General features: G+C 45.8%; 1 protein-coding gene across 2 annotated transcripts in view; it reads left to right on the top strand.

Annotated features, from left to right (window-relative positions):
- The window catches only part of LOC105675670 (protein pangolin, isoforms A/H/I/S-like), a 104272-nt gene that overhangs the window by 8045 nt on the left and 72030 nt on the right, over positions 1-24197 (top strand). For both annotated transcript variants that reach the window (XM_067359913.1, XM_067359912.1), the window contains exon 3: positions 17117-17220. In XM_067359913.1, the coding sequence (XP_067216014.1) occupies positions 17117-17220 (104 nt within the window). The remainder of the gene's footprint in view (positions 1-17116; positions 17221-24197) is intronic.

Below are 24197 nucleotides of genomic sequence, written 5' to 3'. Positions count from 1 at the left end.
GCGATGTCACACGCGCGAACTTTCTATCGGACGGACTCGCGCGAATATTGTGTTCGAAGGAAATTAACGGGCGATTGGAAGCCACGAAGATGAAAGCGGGTCAAGGAAGCTGTCAAATATTGATGCCGAGGATTCCGGTGTAGCTTGCGCCTAACGAGATTTCGAAGATTAATATGGGTTAGACAAATATTTTTGCCTGGAATTTAATTGACTTGACCGTTGCACGTCCGTCAACCTTGCGTCTTTTAAATCTAGTATCGCGGTGTAATAAAAATTCAAATGAGATGCACAAGAATGACTAACGCGAGCTTTCACGAACGTTAATCCTCATGCGAGCGCATATTAAGGTAATCGCGTAGTGCAATCAACATAGATAACAAGATAGCTGAAGTGAACTGTCGAGCGACACATACTTTCGTATCGTTCTAGTCGTTTTTTCTGTCGGAAGTTCGATCTGCGATTATAAAAAAATGTAATTCCCTTGAAAGGTATCTATTAATCTCAATTACGGCATATCTATTTGAAAAAGCTCCGCTTTGTAACCTTTTTTTTTAAAAATACTTGACGAGCTCTTGGTGGGTTTTTTTGTTTAATGAAAATGGGAGAAAAAAAATACGGATACTTTTCACGTGTTGTACGCAGTGATATAAGCGATGAATCGCTACGTGTGTGTGCGCGCTGACGATACGACGAACGTGTTACTTTCGATATCCCGTTTAAAGCGCGATGTTTGCGTTGCGTGAACACGAACACGCGAATACCTTGTTCGCGCGCGCGAGAGGAGTAAACCGCCGTTTAATAAAATAGCGTGATCCTGGTGACGCATGCTATCGTATATAACGCGCTGAAACGTTCGCCTACAGAGTACTTTGACGAGATTAATGCACGTAAATGTAAACGACTCATTTATCGCGCTCGCTTCGGGCGAGATTAATAATCTTGCGGATTCAGTTAACACACTATAAAGTTTGATCTTGCGGATGTAATTAAAGTGCGCGGAAACAAATATGCAATCTGTTAATGTTGTTTTTTTATTTGTTTTAAAAGTGTTGTGCAATTAGAAATGCATTGCGGCAATATATCACAGCATTATAAATATATTTGTCCGTAGTTGTAAAAACGCGCGAGCGGTTTTTTTTTTCTTTTTTTCCGATAATACTGTGTATTCGAGGCAAAAAGTTCTTCTTAAAATGTAAGAGTCCAAGACCCCTCTCTGTGCTAATGAGGATAAACATAAGCGTGCATATTCTCGCTTCCGAATTTCGCGCTCCCGCCACTTAAAATGCATTTTCGACGCGACGCTCTAACGAATATCGCGCGAGTCGTCCCGAAAAACCCGGCTGGCAAAAGAATGAAAAAGCGGACGCATGTTAATAAGCTGTGCTCGCCCAAAATACCGGTTTTCCTTTCGAGACTCGCGCGGTTACGATTCAGGTTTGTCCGTCCGTTTCCGAGAGTCCAGTCGAACCGATTTTCGTCAAACAAAATCGTTGGACCGTACGCCTCTCGAGTCAATTAACGCCAGGAGACTGTCGTCGTAGACGTCGTCGTCGTCGTCGTCGTCGCCGTCGCGGTAGAATTGTTGTCGAACCACGAGTTCCTCGTGTCTCGCTTGAGAGGAAAGGTCGGTTAGAATGGAACGGAGGGGAACGATGGAATGCACGTATTTGATTAGTCTACGGTCGCTAATTACATTATTTCTGTGAATGGAAGCTACGAGGCGTGTACGATTAAAGCGGTATTTCCAAATTTAGTTCTCCGGAACATAATTATCAATTCTGAGTAGCACATTTTCACAGAATCGAAGGCATGAATGAGAAAAATGAGCGAGGATAATAATGAAATGAGTAATGTCGCACGAACAGATGATAATCGAGGAGACAAATCGCTAACGAGAAGAATGCGTGGAGAAACGGAAAGGGTACGATTAGCAGGGGAGAAGAAAGAGAAACGAGGGGAGGGGGATTCGTGTGATAGGAAAAAGAAGAGCGATGTACGAGAGGAGAACGAGATGATGAAAAAGCGGGGCGAGCGAGAAGAAAGATTGGAGAAGGAGAGAGAAAGAGGATTGTTCATGTATATGCGTGTCCGAGGTGAGGAGAGTGAAGAAGAACGAGAAAGACAACGGACGAGAGAAGGAGGAGCGCGCGAGGAAGGGAGACGGGGAGAAACGATGAACGAGGATAGGGAAAGTAGGAGACGGAGCGAGATGAGAGAAAGAGAGCGAAAGGCGCGTATAAACGAGGAGGCACACAACCGTCCGCCGTGAGCCGAAGGTTAGCAATCTGTGTAGTGTTTTACGACAACTATAAATATGGCCGTAAAGCTCTTTGTTTAGAGCAGCTAGTCCGGCTTTCGAAACTCTGCCCTTACTCGCCACCGTCGTCACTGTTTAGACTGTACAGAGTAGGCGGCTTACACGTAAACATGTCGCTCGTTCGCACTCTGCAGGCCGTTCGGGTGTTTTTTTCGGGGGTCCCGGGACCCTCGGCACAATGGGTAGATCGATCGATAAAAAAATTTGTGACTCTCCGCGATGGTTCGTTATTTCAGGGGAAAAAACCGGAAAGGTACAGTTGCGCGTCCGGTGCGGCAGCATCCGAGGAATCGCGCGCGCGCGCGCGCGGACATATTTGCACGTTAAAATTTCTGCCGAAGCGTTTAATTAAAGAAGGCGCGCTGTAGCGGCGCGGTGGCATCTGCTAACCATATGCTGAAGCGACCGGGACCCGCGCGATAGCAGGCTGTCACGCTAATGTCAGGTTAAGCGGTGAGAATGATTTACAAGCGGCGAGTTCGAAGAGATCGCGCGCGCCGAGACGAGCGCGCACCTCGAGATAGAGAGGAAAAGAGGTGGAGAGTGTATTCCCGATTTCTCGGGATCATTCTCTCGACGCGCGCGCGCGCTTCGCTCGTATAATTATAATTATCTTCAGTTACCGACCGCAGTAAATATTACGCGAGCTGACATGCACGGGCCGATCGGTTTCCACTCGGAGGATTCCCACTTCCGATCACGTAATCACCATCTCACACGACCGCTAGAAAGGAGATATAATGGATTTAAAAGGAGGAAGTCGAGTTGCAGTCGTCATCGTTGAATCATAATGTATATCTGTAGATCGCGAGTAATGTAATTCTGCATCGTTTTCTCTATTTCAAAAATATCAGCATCCTTTTAATAGAGTTGGAAAAATGTCAGAGGTCTATTTTTATATATGCGAGTCGTTCAGAAAACATAAAATACACAACACTGTATCAATCGTTTACCGATTCTCTCGCCTAGGACATCATTCAACAATAAATATGACCATCGTTAATCAATCTGTGAAAGAAATTCTACTAATCTCGTCCCGATCAATTGCCAGACATAAGGAAGGATGACAGGCGCGCAGAGAAAGAGAGAGAGAGAAGTCGAGAATGGCAAGAAGGACCGATCAATCGACTCCTGCTACTCGCCGGTGAGCTAACTGAGGCTAAATAAGGTAGCCGGCCGGTCTCCGTAAATAATTGTATCTCGTAAAGCGACTAGGTAACTAAGGATTTATATGGGCGTAGCCGACGGGGCCGACACTTGCTACTTCGGTACACGACGGCGCATAACAGCCTGTCCCTCCATCTTACTCTTCCTTTCTTACCGCGCCTCTCTTTTCTTCCTCACTCTCTGACGTCTTCGCTCTTGTCTCCTTCCTTGCTGCGGAATGGACGTAACCTGTGAGTACCATAGTGGCGCACACGTGGCAAGAGAAAGAGAGAGAGACGGTCACCAAGGGGACTGCGTCTCACCTCCTCCTCCTCCTCTGGTGGTCAACGTTGTATCGGACGCGGACCTTTCAAAGCCTTAACTTCAGTCATGCAAATTAACCGTCGGGAGACCTCGAAGGTAGCCCATTACGCTCGCGACAATTCGCTCTTTTTTAATTGCCTCGTGCCCATCCCGCAGTTACGGCCGTGAAAAATTGCGATGTGTGTCGATGAGCGAGCCAACTCCGCTCGTTTAACTCTTCGAAGACTGTAGGAAATAAAATATCTGTATTGAAATTGCCGTACGCGTATAATTGAAAAGATTGAAAATTGATTGCTTTCTTTGGTTTTTTTAATAGAATTATATTCTTTTATGTATCAATCTCGTTTCTTTTACATCTCGTCGATTACGCGTCGTCACGATTTTCGTGTCTACACGTGACGGGAAAAGCTTTTGTACACCTGTCAAAGAAAGGTTCTAGGAGATATTCGAGCGTGGACACACTCTTCAATGCTTCCCGACGCTTTTGGCCCTTTCAATCTCTCGAGCGTATGCGAATTACTTTCGATAATCTCGAACGCAAGGGTGTCTCGTACGACTTCTCTTTTGTCGTCGTCGTCGTCGTCGTCGTCGTCGTCGTCGTCATCGTACTTTTTTTCCTCTTCTCTCTTCTCTCTGTCTCTCGCTTTGCTTCTCTCGTCGCGTCACACGCGAGGGGAACAGGATTCCGAGAAATTTTTTTCTCTCGCCCGAGATTCCTCGACAGCGATTTAATGGAATTAAAAAGTTTCCGCGTTGCACATCGCTGCGCCCTTTACTCCCACGCGGCGCGGGGGACTCGGCGTAAAAATAGCTTACGCGCGAAAAAGAAAAGCTCCGATCGCTGATCAACGATCTGGGAAATTAATTATCGTGCACGAAGAAACCTCACGGAGATTATTAGTCACGGCTCGGCCGTAGTTATCGCCGTCGTTGCTCTAAAGAGGCTTTTGCGTGCGCTCGCCGCGCGGAGAGTCTCCGCTTATAGATACGCTAATCTTATCTCTCACTCAAGATAGTGCACCCTGCGTACGATATAATTACCGTTTGATGCTACTTTTTTTTCTACATAGATTTGTCTTTTTAAAATAAAAAAATAAGAGGACCGTTTCTGTGGGCTATCATTTCCTGAATTAATTAGGCCAAACTACCGCGATAGCGTGCCGTCCTGTTAATAAAATTTTAATTGCAAGTACACGTACGCGCGTAAAATATATTTGCTCAGCTTTCTTTGTTAAGCACTTTGGAACTTACTACACTATTCCGCGCACAGTAGTCCAGAGTTAATAATGCCGAAATAACGCGCGGAATAATGATTAATCCGTGTCGTGTTTTTATATGGCGAGAAGCGCGCGTGTGAAGTAATAGAAGTCCGCTGAAGCGGAAGTCACGCTTATGAGCGACACATGACTGTCCATTTCGTATGTTTCCGACTAGCTTTTCTCGTCGCTATTAGGCATCCGCAGTGCTCGCGCGTAACGAGCAATCAGAGTATTCGCTCCGAGCTCCGCGAATATTTACGATACTTGGATATTGCCGGTACATGAATACAAGTATCGATATCCTTAAATTTACATATCTTTAAGCGTAGCGTGAACTTGATTCTGTATCTGCTCTTCACTTTTTCTGGACGGCGACACCCTCGCAAGACCGCGCGCTCGCCACTGGTTTCTGACACTCGGACGAGCGGGCCCCTAATTTGGGACTTTATCGTCTTGTTATCCTTGCTCCTTACGACGCCGAACGCTCTCGGACGTTCCGGTGTCACTGCGCTCGCCTCGCGCCTTCTCGACCATCGTGTTCGGCTCGCGCTGCATCGGGAATGCGCCAATATCGTGTCCCACACATATGCATACCATAGAGAAAAATAAAGATAGAGGACGTGGCGACGTAGGATAATTATAGCAGAAGGAGAGATAAAAACGGAAATTGCACAGGATATTTCTGACATTTTTTTTTTTAAGCCAGATAACGCGTTAAGTGAATGAAAAGAATTATACTAATACAATTTGATATGTATAATTATTTTTAAGTGAAAAATAATGATGTGAATGATGAATGTACGTTTCTTTTGAGGCGATTATTCTCAACTATCCGTGCAGTATTAATTTAGAAATGTTGCGGTTGGTCAGAGACACCCTGTATGTCGGTACGAGTGGGTGCCCGTGTGTCTCCTTGTCCCCTCTACCGCGGGCAATCTCTGGACCCGGTGGGGCACCTTCTCCCATCCCGCGGCCCTCAACGGACACAGCCCGAGGCCAAGAACGCGCAGGGCCGTAGGCCCTGGCCTCGTCGAAGCTACGAGTAGCCGTGTGCGGTGTTGCCGCGTCCTCGTCATACCCTCATTTGGACGAGAGCATGCCCGTTTCTTTTGCATAAATTACGAATCGCGGGCCAGAAGTCCCGAGGTTTTCTAAGGGCAAAGAAATACATTTCTAGTAAATTGCGTAATGAGAAGCGATTTTGGAGGATAAATTTCTGACTTCTTGAACCACGGATTATTTTTTTAGTCTTCTGTTTTAAAAACGCGGGTGAATTCTATTTCTTATTCAAGAGTTTTATAGGATATAAGATAGATAAGATACGAAAGAATAACAAACGAAAAAGGAACTCAAACTATGTTTATTACTTACAATTATTATGCGAGATACGCGATTATCACGTTTCACACGCATTTGAATACGGTTTCTACGTCGTTTGCGGCTGGAGGATTAATTTCCAATTTTCAAAGTTTATTGCGAAATAGATCATATCATTTTCTTCTGTGTTTAGCATCGAAATTTGAAATTACGTCTCTTTCAATCTCGGACTTACCATTTTGAGAGCCATCGGGATGGCCTTTGCTTTTCCGCAAAGCCCTTCAATTACGCTACAAATTAATTCTTTTCGAGGGATTTCTCCCGCGGGTAAACATCGCGAAATTTATGATCGGCGATCGCGTCGCGAGATTCCGCCGCGCGGCAGGTGTATTTGTGCTTGTTAACTCGTAATGGAGATTGCTACCTTAGATCTTCCTCGGCCACCCGTGTTAGCGTCGAATGCCGCGCGTTCATCGGGACGCTTCGTTTCCCATTGCAAACGGGACCTGGCACGCCTCGCTCTCGCATTTCGGAGAGAGTCGGAGGCATCAACGAGCCGTCAAAAACCCCGGGCGAATGATCGGATTAGTCGAGGGTGATCGGATTAGGCCACTTGATCCACCGCTGTCGCTGCTACTCGAGTATACTTTTCCAGGATCTAACGTTTCTCGTAAACACTTGTTACAAAAGCGCAATACAGTTCATTTACCTCGAAGAAAATTGATTTTTAATTTCACGCTCGTCTGGATTTTTCTCTATATTTGCCGAATTACGTGAAAATTAATGATCAACAAATTTATTCAGTAGAAATTTGTTATATCTTTTCGATCCTTTCGATTAATCGATTTTTTGCAATCTACTTTCCAAAAATTAGTTCCGGATAGTTTGTCTTACTCCTAATTACGAGTCGTAATAAATCATCGAGTCATGCATCAAATTTACCTGATGAAGTGCCGCGCGACAGACAGCGAGAATGTTTCGGAATACCGCTTTCCCGAGGGGGGAGGGCAGGTCGTTGGACTGAAATATCATCTATGCGCGCACGCGCCGAGAAATTCCAGCGAGGTTTCGTTTATTTCTATCTGGAAATTATCGCTGGGCCCGTTCTGCCGCTGACGCTCGCGCGCGCGGTTGAGCGCGAGAAGCCATCTTTTTGCTTTCGTTCTGTCCACGTGTTTCACGTCATACGGAAATGTTTGTCGATCGCGTGAATGCACTTAGCATTTATTTTACAAAAGACCGAAAAAAATTTTTTTATCACTGGTGCAATAACGTGTAAGTGCGAAGTACTTGGGCCAACGCTCATTCATGCATGCATTCAATTTATTTGATTTGAAATCATCCGAAAGCAAGACTAATAACTATTTTTCTTTCGTTTTCTTTGCATGCATGCGTTTCCTCGGAAATGGGCATAATGGTCCGTACAAATCGGATCCTTGTCAGCGACCCCCGTCGTTTCGAAACCTGTCAAAACTGCCTCGTTTGCTACCTGCGAGAACGCCGTATCTCGAAGAATGCGCTTCTTCTATCTGCGGGTGAAACGTATTGTTGAAGGCAAGCGATCGACAAGGCGTCGAAGCGCGTCAGCTCTATCTGAAACGCGAGAGGAACGCAGGTTTAATACGATATGGGAATTCCTGGCAGTATTTCGTCTGATCCCGAATGGTCTATAGATTGCGTACAGGTAGTAGACGAGTAGAGAGAACTATGTTAGCTTAATTATCATCGACGTACGCAGTCTTCTATTATGGGACCCACTCTCAAATTTAAAATAAACGAGGAATGGTCCTTTTAATTCTCATGCGAGCGGGTAGAGAAAATTACACGTTAGTCAGTAACGTGTAGTACAAATATATGTTTCTTGTAGGAAAGACTGACCGATTGGATTGTAATAAGATACGTAGCACATGACGACAGTTTGTAGGAATCTTTTTTTCTAGCTGAAGATTAATCTTTGAGAAAAAAAGATAAAAATACATGACGACGGAACACAGCGCTCGGGAGAGTTTAATGTTTTTCGAACAGCGAGTTCTCGCAAGTCGCGCTTTTCGAGCCGTTGCTTATTAAAAAATTACGGGCCGATTAAACTAGTCGTTCGAACGGGACTTCCGACGCTCACGGAGTCGAGCTCGCGGCGGATCAGCGAACCTTAGGGGAAAATCTTAGCCCCGACGTGGCTCTTTGATCGGTCGAGTGTCCAAAGAAATCTCGGCCGATTAAAAACTCATTGCTGAGCAATAACGGCCACTCTCTCTTTCTCTTTCCCTCTCTCTTTCTTTCTTTCTCTCTTGAAACGCGCACGGTTATCGCAGACTCTCGCTTTCTTTCTAAGGCGTGCCCGATTATCAACGGCTTTATCTCGCCCCATTACCGTCATAAGACCCTCGGCTGTGAACGGAACGAGACGAAAGAACCGACTCGTGTCTCCGCCGCGACAAGTACGCTCCAAGTACTCGCAATGATCGCACACCGAGCTACTTGTTATCTTGATCGCGATAAGGACTCATTTAAAATATCAGAACTATCATCATCCATTAATTTTTTCGTGTTAGATAAATGGCAGTTAGAAAAAGAAAATACGCGCAAAATATATTATCCCTTGAACAATGCCCTTTTGTTGACGTGTTTGGATACTGTCCCTCGACCGTAGACCATGGTTAATCCAAGGTTACCATGGGATACGAGTTAACGTGAGTGATCACATAGCGGTGGTATTACGTGCGAGTTTATGAAAAAGGAATCGCGTTCGTGCCGTGGAATGTCTCATTCTCGGTCGTTCACGAATCGAAAGCAACGGCGTGTCAGCGCGAGTGCGAGCACAGCACGATTCGGCAGTTTCGGCGAGGAGCAGCAAGCAGCAGCGCGGATGGTGTTTTCAGGCTGCGCAGAGCGCGCGCGGGACAGCCTTGGCCGAAGGCGCGTTCGTACCGGCACCCATTGTCCGCGCCGTCTCTTGTTACGAGACGAGACGAGCTGGTGAGCGAGTGAGAGAGTCAAAAGAAAGAGAGAAAGAGTAAGAGGAGAAGGAAGAAAGAGAGAAAAGGGTTAGGGAGAGAGCGGAGGAAGGAGCGAGACGGAAAGCAGCGGTTGAGCAGCCAGCCAGGCGGCGGTCAAACAGGCAGACTCCGATCCTCTCCTTCCTTCTCTCGCGCCTTCATCTCTCCCTCCTCCTCCTTGCTTCATTGCCTCTCCTTCTCTTGTTGCTTTCCTTCGCGCGCGGGACCGCGCCGCGTCGAGTCAAAACCACCTATGTATGCTTGGCCGAAGCCCCTGGCAGTAGGTCTCGCCTCGGGGCCTCTTTTCTTCTCCTCACTGAGATCTCGCTACCTCCCTCTTCCCTCAGCGTCTCGGCGCGAGCGAGGGCCTGCTCTCTCGCCGGGGCCTGACTTGACCTCCGGTCAACCCGCCCGCTGAATCTTTCGTATACGCCGCGTATCGTACACGATGACAAAATTTTCTATCCGCGAGCTTGATTTATTTCGATAGAAGTTATCTTCGTTAGAATACAATGTTATGGAGAGAGAGAGAGCATTCGTGCAATACAATATTTTAATGATAATTTCACGTTAAAAACGATATCTATATCGCAAAAGTAAATATTTTAGTACAAATATTTAAAAAGATTAAAGAAAGGAGTTCAAAGAGTTTGTTTTCTCGACGCGAAATATGAAAATTGTTGCGATCATTTCTTGTAATTATTTGAAAACAATTATATATAAACTCTATAATAACGTTGAGAACGTACGCGCTATTAGCTAATTTTGCACGGTCGCTCGGATATACAATCGATTTCTGAAGTCATCTTCGTGAACCCGTTCGCGAAGAGATCTCATCGACTTTGGAATCCAGACTGCACATCCACTTCCATGAGCTTTTGATTGCTTTGATTCCTGCGCTCGTTCTTCCTGAGCACGCTTGAGTTCTAACCAACAACCACGTCGCCGGTCCCGACTACGTGACAGTGGGTCTGGCCTCGGGGCCCGTCAGGAATCTGTGCGAGGCCCATTACGAGGGTGCGCCTACTTGGTGACCTTTATGCGGCGAAATACGTTTCGTTGTCTCTGATTTATTGTTCGTGCGCACGCACGTATATTTTCTAATACATCTCGAAAAATATCGCAATAGGTAAAGAGAAATTGTGCGAAAATCAGATGTTTTCGGGCTTCTATATTTCACTCATCACATATCTTTAAATAATCGCTCAATACATAACTATAAATATTTAAATATTTTAATAAGGTACATAATTTAATTTAGAAAAATTAATTACGTTTTGCATAAATTTTTTTTTATCTTGATCGAAGAAAAATTTGTATTATTTTCGCATTTTCTCTTTTAGTTGAGCGCTTTTGTATTAACATTGAGATTATAAATAATACATACAGTTTTTCGTAAAAAATTCCAGCTTCAAAAAAAGAAATGCTAATAAATATGACACTTGTTGCATAAAATATAGTCGACAAGATTTTCAGTGGCCTTCGGGGTCGCTGGTCCCAAATTTCTTTTAAACGGACCACCCATATCGAGGGTCGTCTGTTACATGTCGTATTGTTATATTTTAAGGAAAAATTTCTATATACTGAGAATTAAAATATTAAATTGTCTGTAGTCATTAATTTTCAGTCATAATGTTTTAAATACTTGCATCTATTATTAATTTTTCACATAATGTAACTCTAGGTAAATAGAAGTTATTGCATTCAATGTAAATGATGAAACATCTTTTCTGAAACAATTCCAAAAAATATTGTTATCAAAAAATAGCAAGAACTTTTTTTGGTATTAGATAGATTAATAGATTTGTCTTGAAAAAATTACGAATTTAATAATATTAGTGATAATATTATTAATGATTATTTAATAATAATTATTTTTTCCTGCAACAATTGCTCCAAAGAATTTCAAAACATACAATCAGTAGGATATTTATGTTAAAATTTTACTGGCAAAGTGTGACGAACTTTACAAAGAGGAGGGTTTACTAAGCTTTACAATACATCTATAAATATTAATGGATTTAACAAGGATAATTTTTCAAAATACATGGATTTGTGACTAAGTTGTAACAACTTTTTATTACAAAGACTAACATTTCTAGGCGTCCTGCCGTTTTTTGACGTTTGTTACGTTCTTTTCAATGAAAAAAAGGAAAAGAGGGAAAAGGGAAAAAATATGGTCAACACCCTGCACATTTAAGGACTTCAGATATTGACCAGAAACATAAGTAACGCCTTCCTCTAACCTAGAATAATAGTTTCAGAATTCAGAAATCTGTAACGGTCCTCGTGTCACAGTCAGAAATGGCAATAATACTTGATCTTTTCCTCTTTTCTTTGCCTCACGATCACGATGCTTTCTCTTCATTTTTAAAAACGAGAAACGGAAGTGGCTGATAAGTTCACGTAGAGAGAATATATGTGTGTAACTAAAAAAATTGCACTCCCAGCACGCAACACGGAATTAATTCGTAGCAGTCGCTCGCGGAGTTTCTCCTTCGAATCCGACGGGGAGGGGACTGAAAATAATTGTACGGTTTCTCGCCGAGCGCGACGCTATTACATGGAGACGCTCGCGCATTATTGGCGCCATTAATTTGGGTTAATTGCCAGGTCGAGCGGTGTGTTTTTAATTTGGCTTAATCAGCTATATTAATTAATCGAGGGAAAGACTTGTTTGTGCGTCGCGTCGTATAACAAGGTCTTCGCGCGATTTTAATCGAAAGTCCGCGTTTCTTTCTGAGGATGTCTCTTTTTTTCTATCTCGCATTATAAATCCTTTCGAAGGATTATTGCGTTTTATATTAATTCTTGGGATGTTTCAAACGTAGAAAAAAATTAATTTACAATTTGCATCATAAAATTTTGTTACTATAATGGCCGATGTGTTTATCCAGTTTTGCAAAGTTGAAAGTTGATATAAACGCAAGTTGAGATTCGGGCGATCGTGTCTAGCGCCTAAATGCGGTCCTTGTGAATACGAGGTCCACAACGTGCGGCTCTGCGACCGAGTTGAGAATCGCTGGTTTAGTGTCGGCAGGTCGGTGGGTAGGTATATACCGTTGATGGACCAGAGCTAATCTAAAAATCGCCGGAACTTCACAATTATAGTAATTTACCAGCCGACAACAAGCTGTACACACAAGCTCGCCCGTAATGGCATTAACGGCACGCTCTTTCGCTCCCGTGTCCTTTTTAGCTCGGATCCGGCCGTGATTTGAAGCTCGAATTTGGAAGAAGTCCGTAATTGCCGGCCAAACGCATCCTCTCATCTCCGGATTAGGTGGCGCGAGCTCTTGGCCTTTATCGGTCTCGTTCGAGTAACGAGGTGATAACGCAAGAGACAATAATTGACAAGTTAGATTTAAGATAAATGCGGACGAATCGGATTGGCGGATGAATTGGATCGATTTTAAATATTTCACAATATTTTTCTAAATCGATCCAATTTACGCGCATTTGGAGCGAATGGAGATAAGTGCGGGTAAAATGGAATCAAATTTTTAAAATATAAAATATTTAAAAACTATCCGTTTCATCCATCGATCGAATTCACCCGCATTTATATATCCTCTTCGCTTCTTTCATTGCGATGCAAAATGGCAATTCTACGCCACATCTCATGTCATATGTGAATACAGAATTATTGAATGAATGCTAAAATTATTAAGAATAAAGTCGGAACTATAGCTTGAGATGCACGAAATAATAGCAGACTCGTCTATACTCGCAGATTTATAATAGCAAGAACTTTGTAATAATGTTTGTCCTATCTTCCGATTTATCGCACTTTTTCCATATAGCGGAAGATGTAAGGATATTTACACGAGCTCATTATTCGTGATGGAGCTCGTGTGTTTTGCAGATTTCACTTTTTTGCATGCACAATGACGCAATCATCGTTACCTTTCTCGGTAGACGCACGAGATAGTCGACCAATCTCGTTGTTTGCGAGAGCACACGAGGTAGAAAAAGCTGTTAGCTGTTTTTCGTCAAACGAAAACGATCCTCGGGCATAGACAATGCTCGTGAACACTCGACATGAGATCGAGGACGCTTCGGGACATGCCGGGCTCCAGTAATAATCTCTTCACGGCTTCCGCTCTTTGGCTTCTGCGTTCTAATGGGCGCCTTTCCAGGAATCGTCGATGCGGAATCGCGGATAACTCGGGATATTGCTTAAGAACCCGTGCAATCACGATCGCTCTGCATCCTCTCATAAATTGATATTCTCTCCCTGGAACTCCCCATCGCGCGTTTCCCCGCTCGAGACTTGGCAAGAAATTCACCGCGCGACTTAATGCTGCGGACAGTGCTGTGCGGCATGAAAGAAAAACAAGTACCACTTTTCGTGCGGCTGCAAATCCAAGAAAGTGTCGAGAGAAGACTCGACGTATCGAAAACATTGACTTTGTTATTATCGGAGTCAAGTTTAAGGAGATACCGATGCTTCAACATAATTCGTTTTCAATTAAATCCGACGCCAAAACTAGACGTGTTGTTTCGATGGGAATTTTTTTGTTTCATTAACTGAGTCAAACATTACGTGAGTTACGTGTTGCGCTCTCAAATTACGCACGAATAACAAATATATTTTGGACAGTGGAAAATCTCATCTACTCGATAAGAAGGAGATCGTGCACTCGTATCGCGTGTCGAGATTTTCATTGTCAGCCGCCGCCACCGCGCGTATCAGTACCAAGAAGTTATCCGCGGGTGTGTGTCTCCGGTTGTAAACGTGTGTCGGAGTCGCATTGTGAGGCCCCGGGTATCTATAATTACCGTGCCGGGGTATTATTCCAACAAGACTGCGAAGTAAACAAACCCGCGGGAGAGGAGCGAAAGGAAGAGAAGGACGAAAAAGGGTAGGAAACGTGAAGAGGGGACTCGAGCGCACGAACTTCGAGCCGGTATAGCGCCGGTTGGAAGGCCGGCGGAACGCGCAAGGGGGGGAGAGCCGGGCGGGGGAGGAGACGCGCCGATCGTGATGGAAAGGACGGACGGGAAGGAGAGAGAAAGAGAAAGACGGAGAAACGAGCCGGCAATAAACTTTGGGCACGAGGAGTGTGGCACACATGTGCGCCCAGGATATGCACTCGGCGGCGAATGAATGCGAGAGGAACGCGGCTGAAGCTTACAGCTAAACCCTAGACAAACGGTTCCTTCTTGCGCACTTTTACGCGGTTTTTTCCGAGTCGCGAAACGCGATCCGCGGGATGTGCAATTTTCGGGAATCCGCGCTGATAGCGCGCCAGCGGATGATTGCATTGTGAAATTTATTTTCGTCATTATCTTCTAAGCGCAAAATACTCTCATTGCTTTATTACAGTCTCGTGTTTGCTTTGATATTCTAATTCACGATTTCGCCGACCCTCTCTCTCTCTCTCTCTCTCTCTCTCTCTCTCTCTCTCTCTCTCTCTCTCTCTCCCCTCTTCGCTATTTCTCTCGGTAATTTCGCGTAAAATCCACCGAGCATTTCGTCGCGGGAACCTCGATAAAACCAGCTTTCGCGAGAGCTTTTCATCGACGAACTCGCGGGCGTTGATAAAACGAGGATCGCGGGACTCGACACGGTGGTATGCGGCGCTGCGTTGCGTTATTTATAGAGTCGCGTAGCTGACAATTTAATCGTCCGCGTGCGCGCGTTCGTGTGAATCGCACCGAAGCGTTGCAACGTGGCAGAAGCAACGCCGTTCGCGTCTTAATAACTTCGGACGAACGAGAGTACTCTTTCTCTCTCTCTGTCTCTCTCTCTCTCTCTCTCTCTCTCTCTCTCTCTCTCTCTCATGCGTGCGTCTCGTGCCGAGAAGAAAGGTCAACGGTCCTGCGTCGCGCGACGATCGGGATCGCATACGTTCCGGGCACGAAGAATTAACTCTTTCATGATCGTCGCTGAAGCGGCCGGGATGGCAGTGAACAAGAAGACGCCACTCGTTGCCGAAGTATTAATTGAACTCGCGCCATTCATTGATCATTCGCTTAAAATAGTGATAATTTATGTCTTTTATTGACCCTAGAGAAATACTTGATAGCTAGCTTTGATACTAGAATGTTTCTTAGTGTACAATGTACACTGGTTTTCATAGAGTGTGGGCTCATGATGAAGTATCAATTAAATGAAGTATCAATTTCCACGGTCGTTTGTTTGGTCGTTTGTACAGGGGTCGAGTGTCGCGCAAGAGAGATAATCTCTTATCTCTCGCGAACTCACGCTCTTTGGAATTATTGCGGTATAATTTCAGCTTCGCGTTATCTGCAGATTTTATCGAGGAGTACGCGGTCCTCATTATATTTATAAAGTTTGCGAGTATTCGGACGTTATTTTTCCTCATAAGCGAACGAGACGATAGTATCATCGACTAGTTCAAGTCGCCCATTTCTAAACGATAAAATCTACGCGGCGGGAATCGCGACGCCGCCAACTCGGACTGGCTGGCCAGATCGACGGACGATTGCTATCGACTCGAGCAAGTTTCCAACCGTCTCGCTCGAAACGATTGAGTTTCACGGAACGGACAAGCGAACTCGACCGATTCCGCAAGGGCGGAATTCGTTTTGATTATGGGAGATGATCCGCGCAGTCTCAGGACGATTGGCATCGCGGTGCGAATTCTTCGTTCAGATTTCTTTCGCTCCAACCCAAGAGGACGATCCAGTTTCGCGGAAGGATAAACTCGAGAGGTTTCTCCGACTGCAGCGTCCATCTCGCGCGTCGAGGATTAGCCGCGGCGATAGACGATTGGTATCGCCTCTGAATCTTCGGAGCAGGTTTTCGCATGCTCACGCCAGGATCGGTCTTCTCTGCGCGAACGACGCTGAATCCCATTAAATGGAGACTGGTTTTAATGTAGCTGTAATATTTATACGGACGTTTAGGATGAAAAAACACAGTATCTGGCATGCGAATCAAGCGGGCGTTATTAACTCGATTAAAATGCGACATCACGCGAAATTGCGAGCACCACGTTTGCAACGTATATATCCAATTTATAATCGATAAGCCGAAACGCGCGCGGTAGATGATTATGCTTAACGTTTCGCATTGCATTAAAAAAAAGATATTTTTAATTGCGGTCGCGAATATTTTTACATAAAATTTCGATAGGCATCTCTCGCGAGAAAACTGAGCAGGTGTGAATTGGATCGAGGTAAAACTAGATAAGATAAGTACCCGCGCAATCTTGCACTTTTCGGCAAAACTGTTATGAAAAAGAAAAATGAAAGCGATTTGTATGGGAAACGTATAATTAAGGTCGGTTGGTGTTGCACGAACCGCAAATTGTCGTGCCAGAAGTCGGTCCTTCTTTCGGAACTTCTTTTTACTTTCTACAACATTCGGTTGTGTTCGCGTGCAGGCCGCCATTTACAAGAATGTTTCTCCGTCTGTGGTCCGTTTAACGTCTGACTAACGTGCGGTAATCTGCGATCTGCACAAGCCAGCTTAACTAGTGCACATGTGCAATAATGTCGCATAACGTACCACAAATTCTTCCGATCACATATAGTTTTTTTTTTTTTTTTTTTTTTCACTAAATAGTAAATAAAGAAGATAATGAAAAGAGAAATAAATAATAAATAAACAAAAGAGGATAAATATTTATATCAGAACATTTTATCGAATGAGATTTGATAAAAAGCGACGAGGAAAATAATGAAATAAAAACCGACCATTATATGTGATCGATTCTCGGCGCGCACAGCGCTGGAATCGGCGATTATATTAATAATAATCGTGCTCTCGTTTGTTTTCGAAACAGGAAAGGTGGATCCGACGCCGCACACCTCCTCCTTCAACATGGGTTACCTCGTCTCGCCATACCCGTACCCCAACGGAGCCGGAGGACCCATCCCCGTTTCTATGGTGAGTAGTCCGGTTATGCTTCTTGTAGTTTTATTTCCGTCAAATTTGGCATGCCTCGGACTTGCCACCAGCTCGCCTCGGCGCGGCGGTGGCGGCGGCAGTCCGCCTCTTTTGTTCTCAGCGACAGCGACGCGCTCGTACCGCGCGTCTTTTGTCCGGGCGTCCCGTTCTGACTTGGTCGGATTGTTCCGCGTCTTCCTCGCCGGATCGTGATCACGCTATTGATTTATGGCGTCCGCAAATTGGATTCACGATTTATATTCACAGCCACGCTCGCACGCGCGCACCCTGTTCTCTCGCTCTTCGCGATTTAACGATTAACCGCGAGGGCGTCGGAGGACGAATCGGTTGTTTACTCGATAGTCACTTCGAGGAATTTGCGAAACAATTTGTAAAGGATAAAAATGGGGAAAACCGCTATTATTCTTGTACTGTAATGTTATATATTTTAAAGAGACATAACTCGCACGAAAGAGCTGGATGAAGCGCGGGATATCGATTCGCGCGAGCGTGCTTCCGCGGATTCGGCTAATTCGGCTGCGGCGAGGCATGGCGTCGCTAAATAGTGGGCGAAATTGGGCCGATTCGGTGTTAAAGAGAGCGTGGCCGCGCGCGGCCGCGGTTTGCGATCTCTCGCGGGTTCCCGTCGCGCTTTGTGCGCGATTCCACGGCGCGTGAACCCATTAAGAGAGGAGAGAGAGAGAGCGGACCCGGGCCGATTCTTTACGGCCGATAAACTCCGCGACGCAAACCATCGCGCGCGACGATGTTTAATTCTTCATGACGATCGAAATGCGGCGTCGGCGGCGGCGGCGATTACACGGTGCGGGACGCGCGACGGTAACGCGGCGCGATGATAAATTATTGGGAATTATCGCGGTAATATGCGTCGGCGCGTTGACCACTCAATTTCGCCGTTGTTTCATTTACCGTGGAATTTCGCGTTGTATCAATATATATCCGCCGGCGATTTATACCGGCCGTTAACGTGATAAAGCGCTATTAAAGTTATTGCGATTGCGCGCGCGGTGCACGCGTCCATCGAAGGTCAGTAATTAGAGAAACGACGGAATATCGCAATCGCCGCGTTCACAGAGGATATTTACGCCCTCTCTTTCAGCGTGACTAATGTCTACTGGGAGTGAAGATAATTGCGCCTCCTTGGTGATAATGACGCGCCGACTGTGAGTAATCTCACGTTCGCGGAATGTATACCCTCAAGAAATGATATCGATGCTGATTTCATTCAATTGAATTTTCAATTTTCAAAGTTTCTGCACAAAACCATTGCAACATTGTCGCCTCTCGCGCCTATTGTCGCTCATTCGCGGAGCGAATGTTCGCGCGCAGCTCGTGCTTTCAATCCCCGGATTTCACCACGTATGCACAGCCGCGTCTTTTATTTCGTTATGCAAATTCGGGGCGTAGTACTCTGATTAATAAATCCGGTCGAATCGCGGCTGACAGTCCGGCGGCGAGAATCGCGCGCGAAATCAGGTCGAGACGTGAGGTAAAAGGGTGCGTGACGTGGTCCAGACTCTAGCGGCGGAGCCTATTAAGGCCTCTTCAACTCCTCGGAGTTGATGAACCACCGGTGATGGTCAGGGATGCTGCCGAGACACGCCGATGATCCACCTCTCCCCCTCCCTTCTTCTTTTCTTCACTCGCTGGATACATCCCGGTCTGGTTTTCTCTCCCTCTCCCGATCCTCGTCTCTCGATTCTCTCTCTCTCTCTCGCCCTCTCGCTCGCTCGCTCGCTCGCATCGCTCCGTTCCTCGTCTTGAATTTACCTACCTCGGGCACTCATCCTCTACCATGTCATTATGTCGTTATTTCCGACAACGAGCGTGTCTCGGCGAACTCTCTCTCGTACGCTTACCTCCGTTCCGACGCGGGAACGGGGCGCGAAGCGAGTCTCGCTCGAAATCTCACGGCAAACAGCACTTCCGAATCGTTAGCTGCGCTAAGTAGATATTAATGCATTGCGCGCGGCTCGCAATTATTTATCTATTCATTTACTTTTATGGTCACGCAGCGCGTAATAATTTATAAACCAATCTTAGTATATTTATTAAGATATTGCGATCTATTATGATAAATAGTTTAATTCATTTAAATTGATACGAGAACAATTGATAATATTATTGTGCAGCATTGTATTCAGGAATTCGATGTTTAACAGCACGCGAGAGAATGGCGTTTGTTCGGGAAACTTCTTTTAACTTCGGCGCTATGCGTCGTGCATGTCAAGGTGCTCAGTAGTGCTCGCCAGCGAATATTGCCAATCTCGTTTGACCTCCTCGGCGAGAAAAGCGCGCGATAACTATTCCGAGTTCGTTCGGTCGTTCGTTGTGCGGAGGTGCCACCTTGGTAACGCACGGCGATTAAAAGCCCGTTAACGATTCGTCGCGGCGGTTTAAGCGCATTTCGCAGGAATGCCAGGACACACACGCGCATTCACTCTTTCTCTGTCCATCTCGATTGCGTGCGCGCGCGCGCGCATTGTCGCGCGGGATGTCGGCAACGGAATCGATCGTTCGCGGGACTGTTAAGTAGCTCTAAACGCAGTTGGAGCGTTTCTCGCGCGACTGCGATGCTCGGACCGATTGCGAACCGGCGTGAAAACGACTTGCTAAACGGTTCGCGTACACCTCGTTGCCGCACTTTGTAGAATACAAAGAATTGGAAGAGCGCGGACAACGCCTTTCGCGTTGGAGGATTTACGGGCAATCGGTTTTCGAAATCGTGAATTTCGCGATAAGAAGCCGCGCGAGAAATAGCAATTAGATTACCGGCACCGGTCCCCGATAGCGCTCGAGGAATAATTGATCGCGATCGTATTTAACAGAATCGCCGTGAATGACGGAATTTAATCAACGATCATACGCGTAGCTTTCGTACAATGGGAACGCCACCGAATGTACTCCCTCTATCTCTTGTACATCCGACTCGCGACATCGATTCGGATACTCGAGCTCCGCGTTACACCCCGCCGACGGTGGTCGTGACAAAGGAACGATGTCGCTGGAATTCGCGCGTACGGTCGAAACGCACTGTAGAAAAAGCCGTTCGACTGTCGAAAGGGCGTGCGGACGGACGGTTCGCAGAGAAGAAATAAAAAAATACGCGCGTTCGTACGTTTGCGCGTAACGAAACGCGTCGCACGTCAATTAAAAAGAACGCGATCCGACGAGATTCCCGAAAATAGCGGGTGTATCGAAGCGAAGCTCTCGGCAGAAGTAGTAAAGGGCGAAGAGGAGAAGAGATCGGAAGGGGGAGGAAAGCGGAAGGAGACGAGGAATGGACGCGAAGAACGGGAGAATCGAGAGATTCCGCAAAGGGTGAGAGGAGGGGGGTGGGGGGTCTCGGCGGACGTATACATGTGAAATCCAAAACCTTTATATTAAAACACGCGGCTCTCGACCGCGCGGCGCGCGTTTAGCACAAAACAATATAGTATACGCGGCTATACATAGTCGAAGTTGTGCCATTCGTTCTCTCTCTCTCTCTCTCTCTCTCTCTCTCTCTCTCTCTCGCCACTTTATTATGCCACTTACCGCCACTAAACAGCGACGAGACCAGTGTGGAAATTATATTTACGCGCATAGTCTCAATCTATTCTTTTTCTCTCCTTTCTGTTTTCTTTTTATTATTCACTTTGTCACGAGTTATTTATAATTTTTGTTATCCCGTGTTTCTGTCTTGCCCGGAACTCGCTCCGGAATAATAAATTTTCGTTCGTCTTTTTACTTCTTCCCGTTCTGTTCCTTCGCACACATGATATTATATATATTTATAGACATAAAGACGCACCTACATAGGTATTAAGGTTAATTAACGAGAATGGTGCAGATTGAGGAGGAGCTGTGCTTATGATATACGCTCCATCTGAAGCGTTTTAGTGCGCTCCCGGGATTCTCCGGAGATTCACGATGACGACGGTGACGAGACGGTGACGACGGTGGCGATGGTGACGACGGTTTTGTCTCAGGAATACCCTTTGTCTGTTCACTCCGGCGGAAGAACTACGGTATTGTTCTCATTGTAAAGATACTGGTGAAGCGAGCGAGACAGCTAGAACGACAAGGAGGGGAGGTTGTAAGGGGGATGCGTGACGCCGGTCAAAGATGCTCGCGTGATACATACCTATTTCGCGTTCGGTTCTCTTCGTTGTCGTCGTAGTCATCTCTCTTTCCTCTCGACGTCCTGGCCGCTAATTGTTTGCCAATCAAGTACCGTCGTCTAGCACTCGTGGGAAGAGAGCCGCCGCTTTTCCTTCCCCATATCAGGTAGCTCGTTCCAGACCGTAAAGACAGAGAGGGAGTGAGAGGGGAGGAAGTGCAGTGTCGCGCGTCTCGCATCGCATCGGTTCGCGCCGGATCGCATCCGATCGGCGATTTTACGCCGCGTCGCGCTATTGCGCGCCGGCGAGACGGAGATTGATGAGACAGCGTAAATTCGAGAGTCTTCTTCTTCGGATCGGAATGAATGTACGGGGCGCGCGAACGTCCAACGCCGTTTCTTACGATCCTTCTTAGTCGCGCTTCGTGAAGAATGGCGCGAAGTGTGATTAATTATTCGGTCGCTCCCGTGGCGGAAGGGAAGAGTTCTTCTTTGTGTCGCGAAACGGGGGTTTTTATTTCGGAAATTCTCAGAATATTTTGACGCGACGCAGTGTATCCGAGCCCAAAAGTCCCAGCGTGAATTTATTCAAGAATTTGAAATCCATGGTCCACACGAAGGCGCCGACGAAGGAGACGTGTCCGACAATCGCCGGATTTATCTGCTGCGAAGGCGCCATTAACTCCGATCGTAGTAGTCGAGCACTTCTTGCGTTCTCCAGATCTTTCTCCGTTTCTCCGCTGGCGAGGTACAAATCGAGAGAGGGATTGTCCTTTTTCAGGGATAATACCACATAGGCCGTTAATGCTAAGATGGCCGTGCGATACGCCGTCTCCATTACGCTACCTACTCTCCCTTGTCCCGAGAACCCTACTAATTGTTTTCCTGCCCCTTCGCTCGACGTGGGAAAAACTGCGAGTGGATTCGCAGATCGAGATCGAGCGCGAGATCGTTCCATCTAAATTCTCCGGTCTCCATACGAATGTAGATAAAAAGAGTGTAAAGATTATTTGATAAGTGAGGAGAACTATCGCGAACAAATTTTATTGCTTATTGTATATCAAACTGAACTTTTTTGTTTTATTAATTAAAGAGAGCAATTAATTATCAAAGTTATTTGCAATTTGTAATTTTTATATTTGGACAATTTATTATATTAAACGAAATTATTATTATTAAAGCAAACTCAAATGCAATATTTGCTGTTAATCTCGGGACAGCCGTAAAATAGCTGCAGTAATTTTCCGACCGCGAACGAGGTCGTCATCGTCAGGTTCGTTTGCTTGAATCCTTTCTCTCATTACGCACCAATTGCGACGACACGCGACAACGAGATTGTCCACGCGACGAAATTTATATCCTTCTCGCGCGAAACGAGACGAGCGCGCGTCTCGCGCTGCATTCCCACAACTAGTGCGCGTTTGACGTAATCGCCCGATGGAAAGACCCGGTTTCAGGAATCCCATCTATTCGACGATGACGACAACGGACGGCATTACGCGAATCCCACGCGTGCCCCTCGCGATCTTCCGTCCCGAATGTACATCTAGCTGAAACGACTATGTCTATCATTACTGACGAGAACACTGTCATCGTTAACCACGTTGTCCTCCTTCGATGATCCGCGGCGAATCGTTTCGCGATATGCATCTTGCCTTCGTCCACCCACTGATGTACTGCATTTATTGCCGGGAACACAATCTTTTATTAAGCTTGTGTCCATAAAACATACGTTGTAATACATTCTAGTATAAACTTTGTGCGGTAGATTTTATTTTATTTTTTTTTAGAAAGAGAAAGAAAGAAATAATTTTACAAGAAAAACAAATATTTTTGGTAGTGCTAATCTTTATGTTCGCGCGAACAATATACTTAGGCTCAAACAGCCGGAAAGATGCGATAATCACGATTCTCTGAATTTCTCTGCGTCTCTTCTCCAAACTTTTTCTCCCCGTTAAGATTCCCGGGCGAATACAGATTCCGAGAGATCGCATTAGAGTCAAGCCACTAGCCCGTTTGTAGTTAACACCTGAGACCCCCGTAGAGCTCCGTGGGGACTGTGGCCGTGTAGAAATCCAAAAAGGATCTCTCGAGGAATCCCTCCGATGACGCGGCGGTTCCTGCGGGACAAATGAGCCAGAATAAATATCGGGGTGGACCGTGAACACCCGAAGAATGCCCAGAACTAACCACCCTGAAAACGGAAGCGAGAGTGTTTGCGAATGCCGGGGACGCACGTTCAAAGAGCAGTCACCGTCGTCTCGGTGACTTGTCTTGCTGCGCAGGTCGCACGACTCTGCAAACAGATCATTGTGGTCCTTCAGTCGAACAACCTCCGTGAAATATTCCGTAAATAATGCACCTTTTCTCGGCCAAATCTGAGTGAAAACGAGAGATCTGCGTGAAGAAAACACGCACGCGCGCCGGGAGCAAAAAGAGATACATAATTACGATGTAAAATAAGAGAGAAAAGGCGTGTAATAAAGTGAAAGAAGCATTCGATAAATTGTCACGATCGATATTCCGTTGTTTCGAAATTCGAAAGACAGATATTTCAGACGACGGAATATTAAACGCTTCGATGATGAGGCAGTTTCAAAGGGACAAATGAGCGAGAATAAATACCAGGTAGGATCATAAATAACGCAGCGAGAGGAGGACCGGCAATCTTGAGAGAGGGACGCGAGCTGCCGCCGCCGCTGCAGCTCGGTTATTGGGTGAATAATTAATTTATTGGCCGCGCTCGCGCTATCTACTTAGGTAGGATTTCACGAGCTCCTCCCACCCCCTCTAGGCTGCCGGGATATTATAAAACTCGTTCCACTAGTTTACCCCCGTCGCTCATTTACATTTA

Source organism: Linepithema humile, chromosome 7 (genome assembly GCF_040581485.1).
Source record: "Linepithema humile isolate Giens D197 chromosome 7, Lhum_UNIL_v1.0, whole genome shotgun sequence".
NCBI lineage: Eukaryota > Metazoa > Arthropoda > Insecta > Hymenoptera > Formicidae > Linepithema > Linepithema humile.
This window is presented reverse-complemented; position numbering and strand designations above follow the sequence as displayed.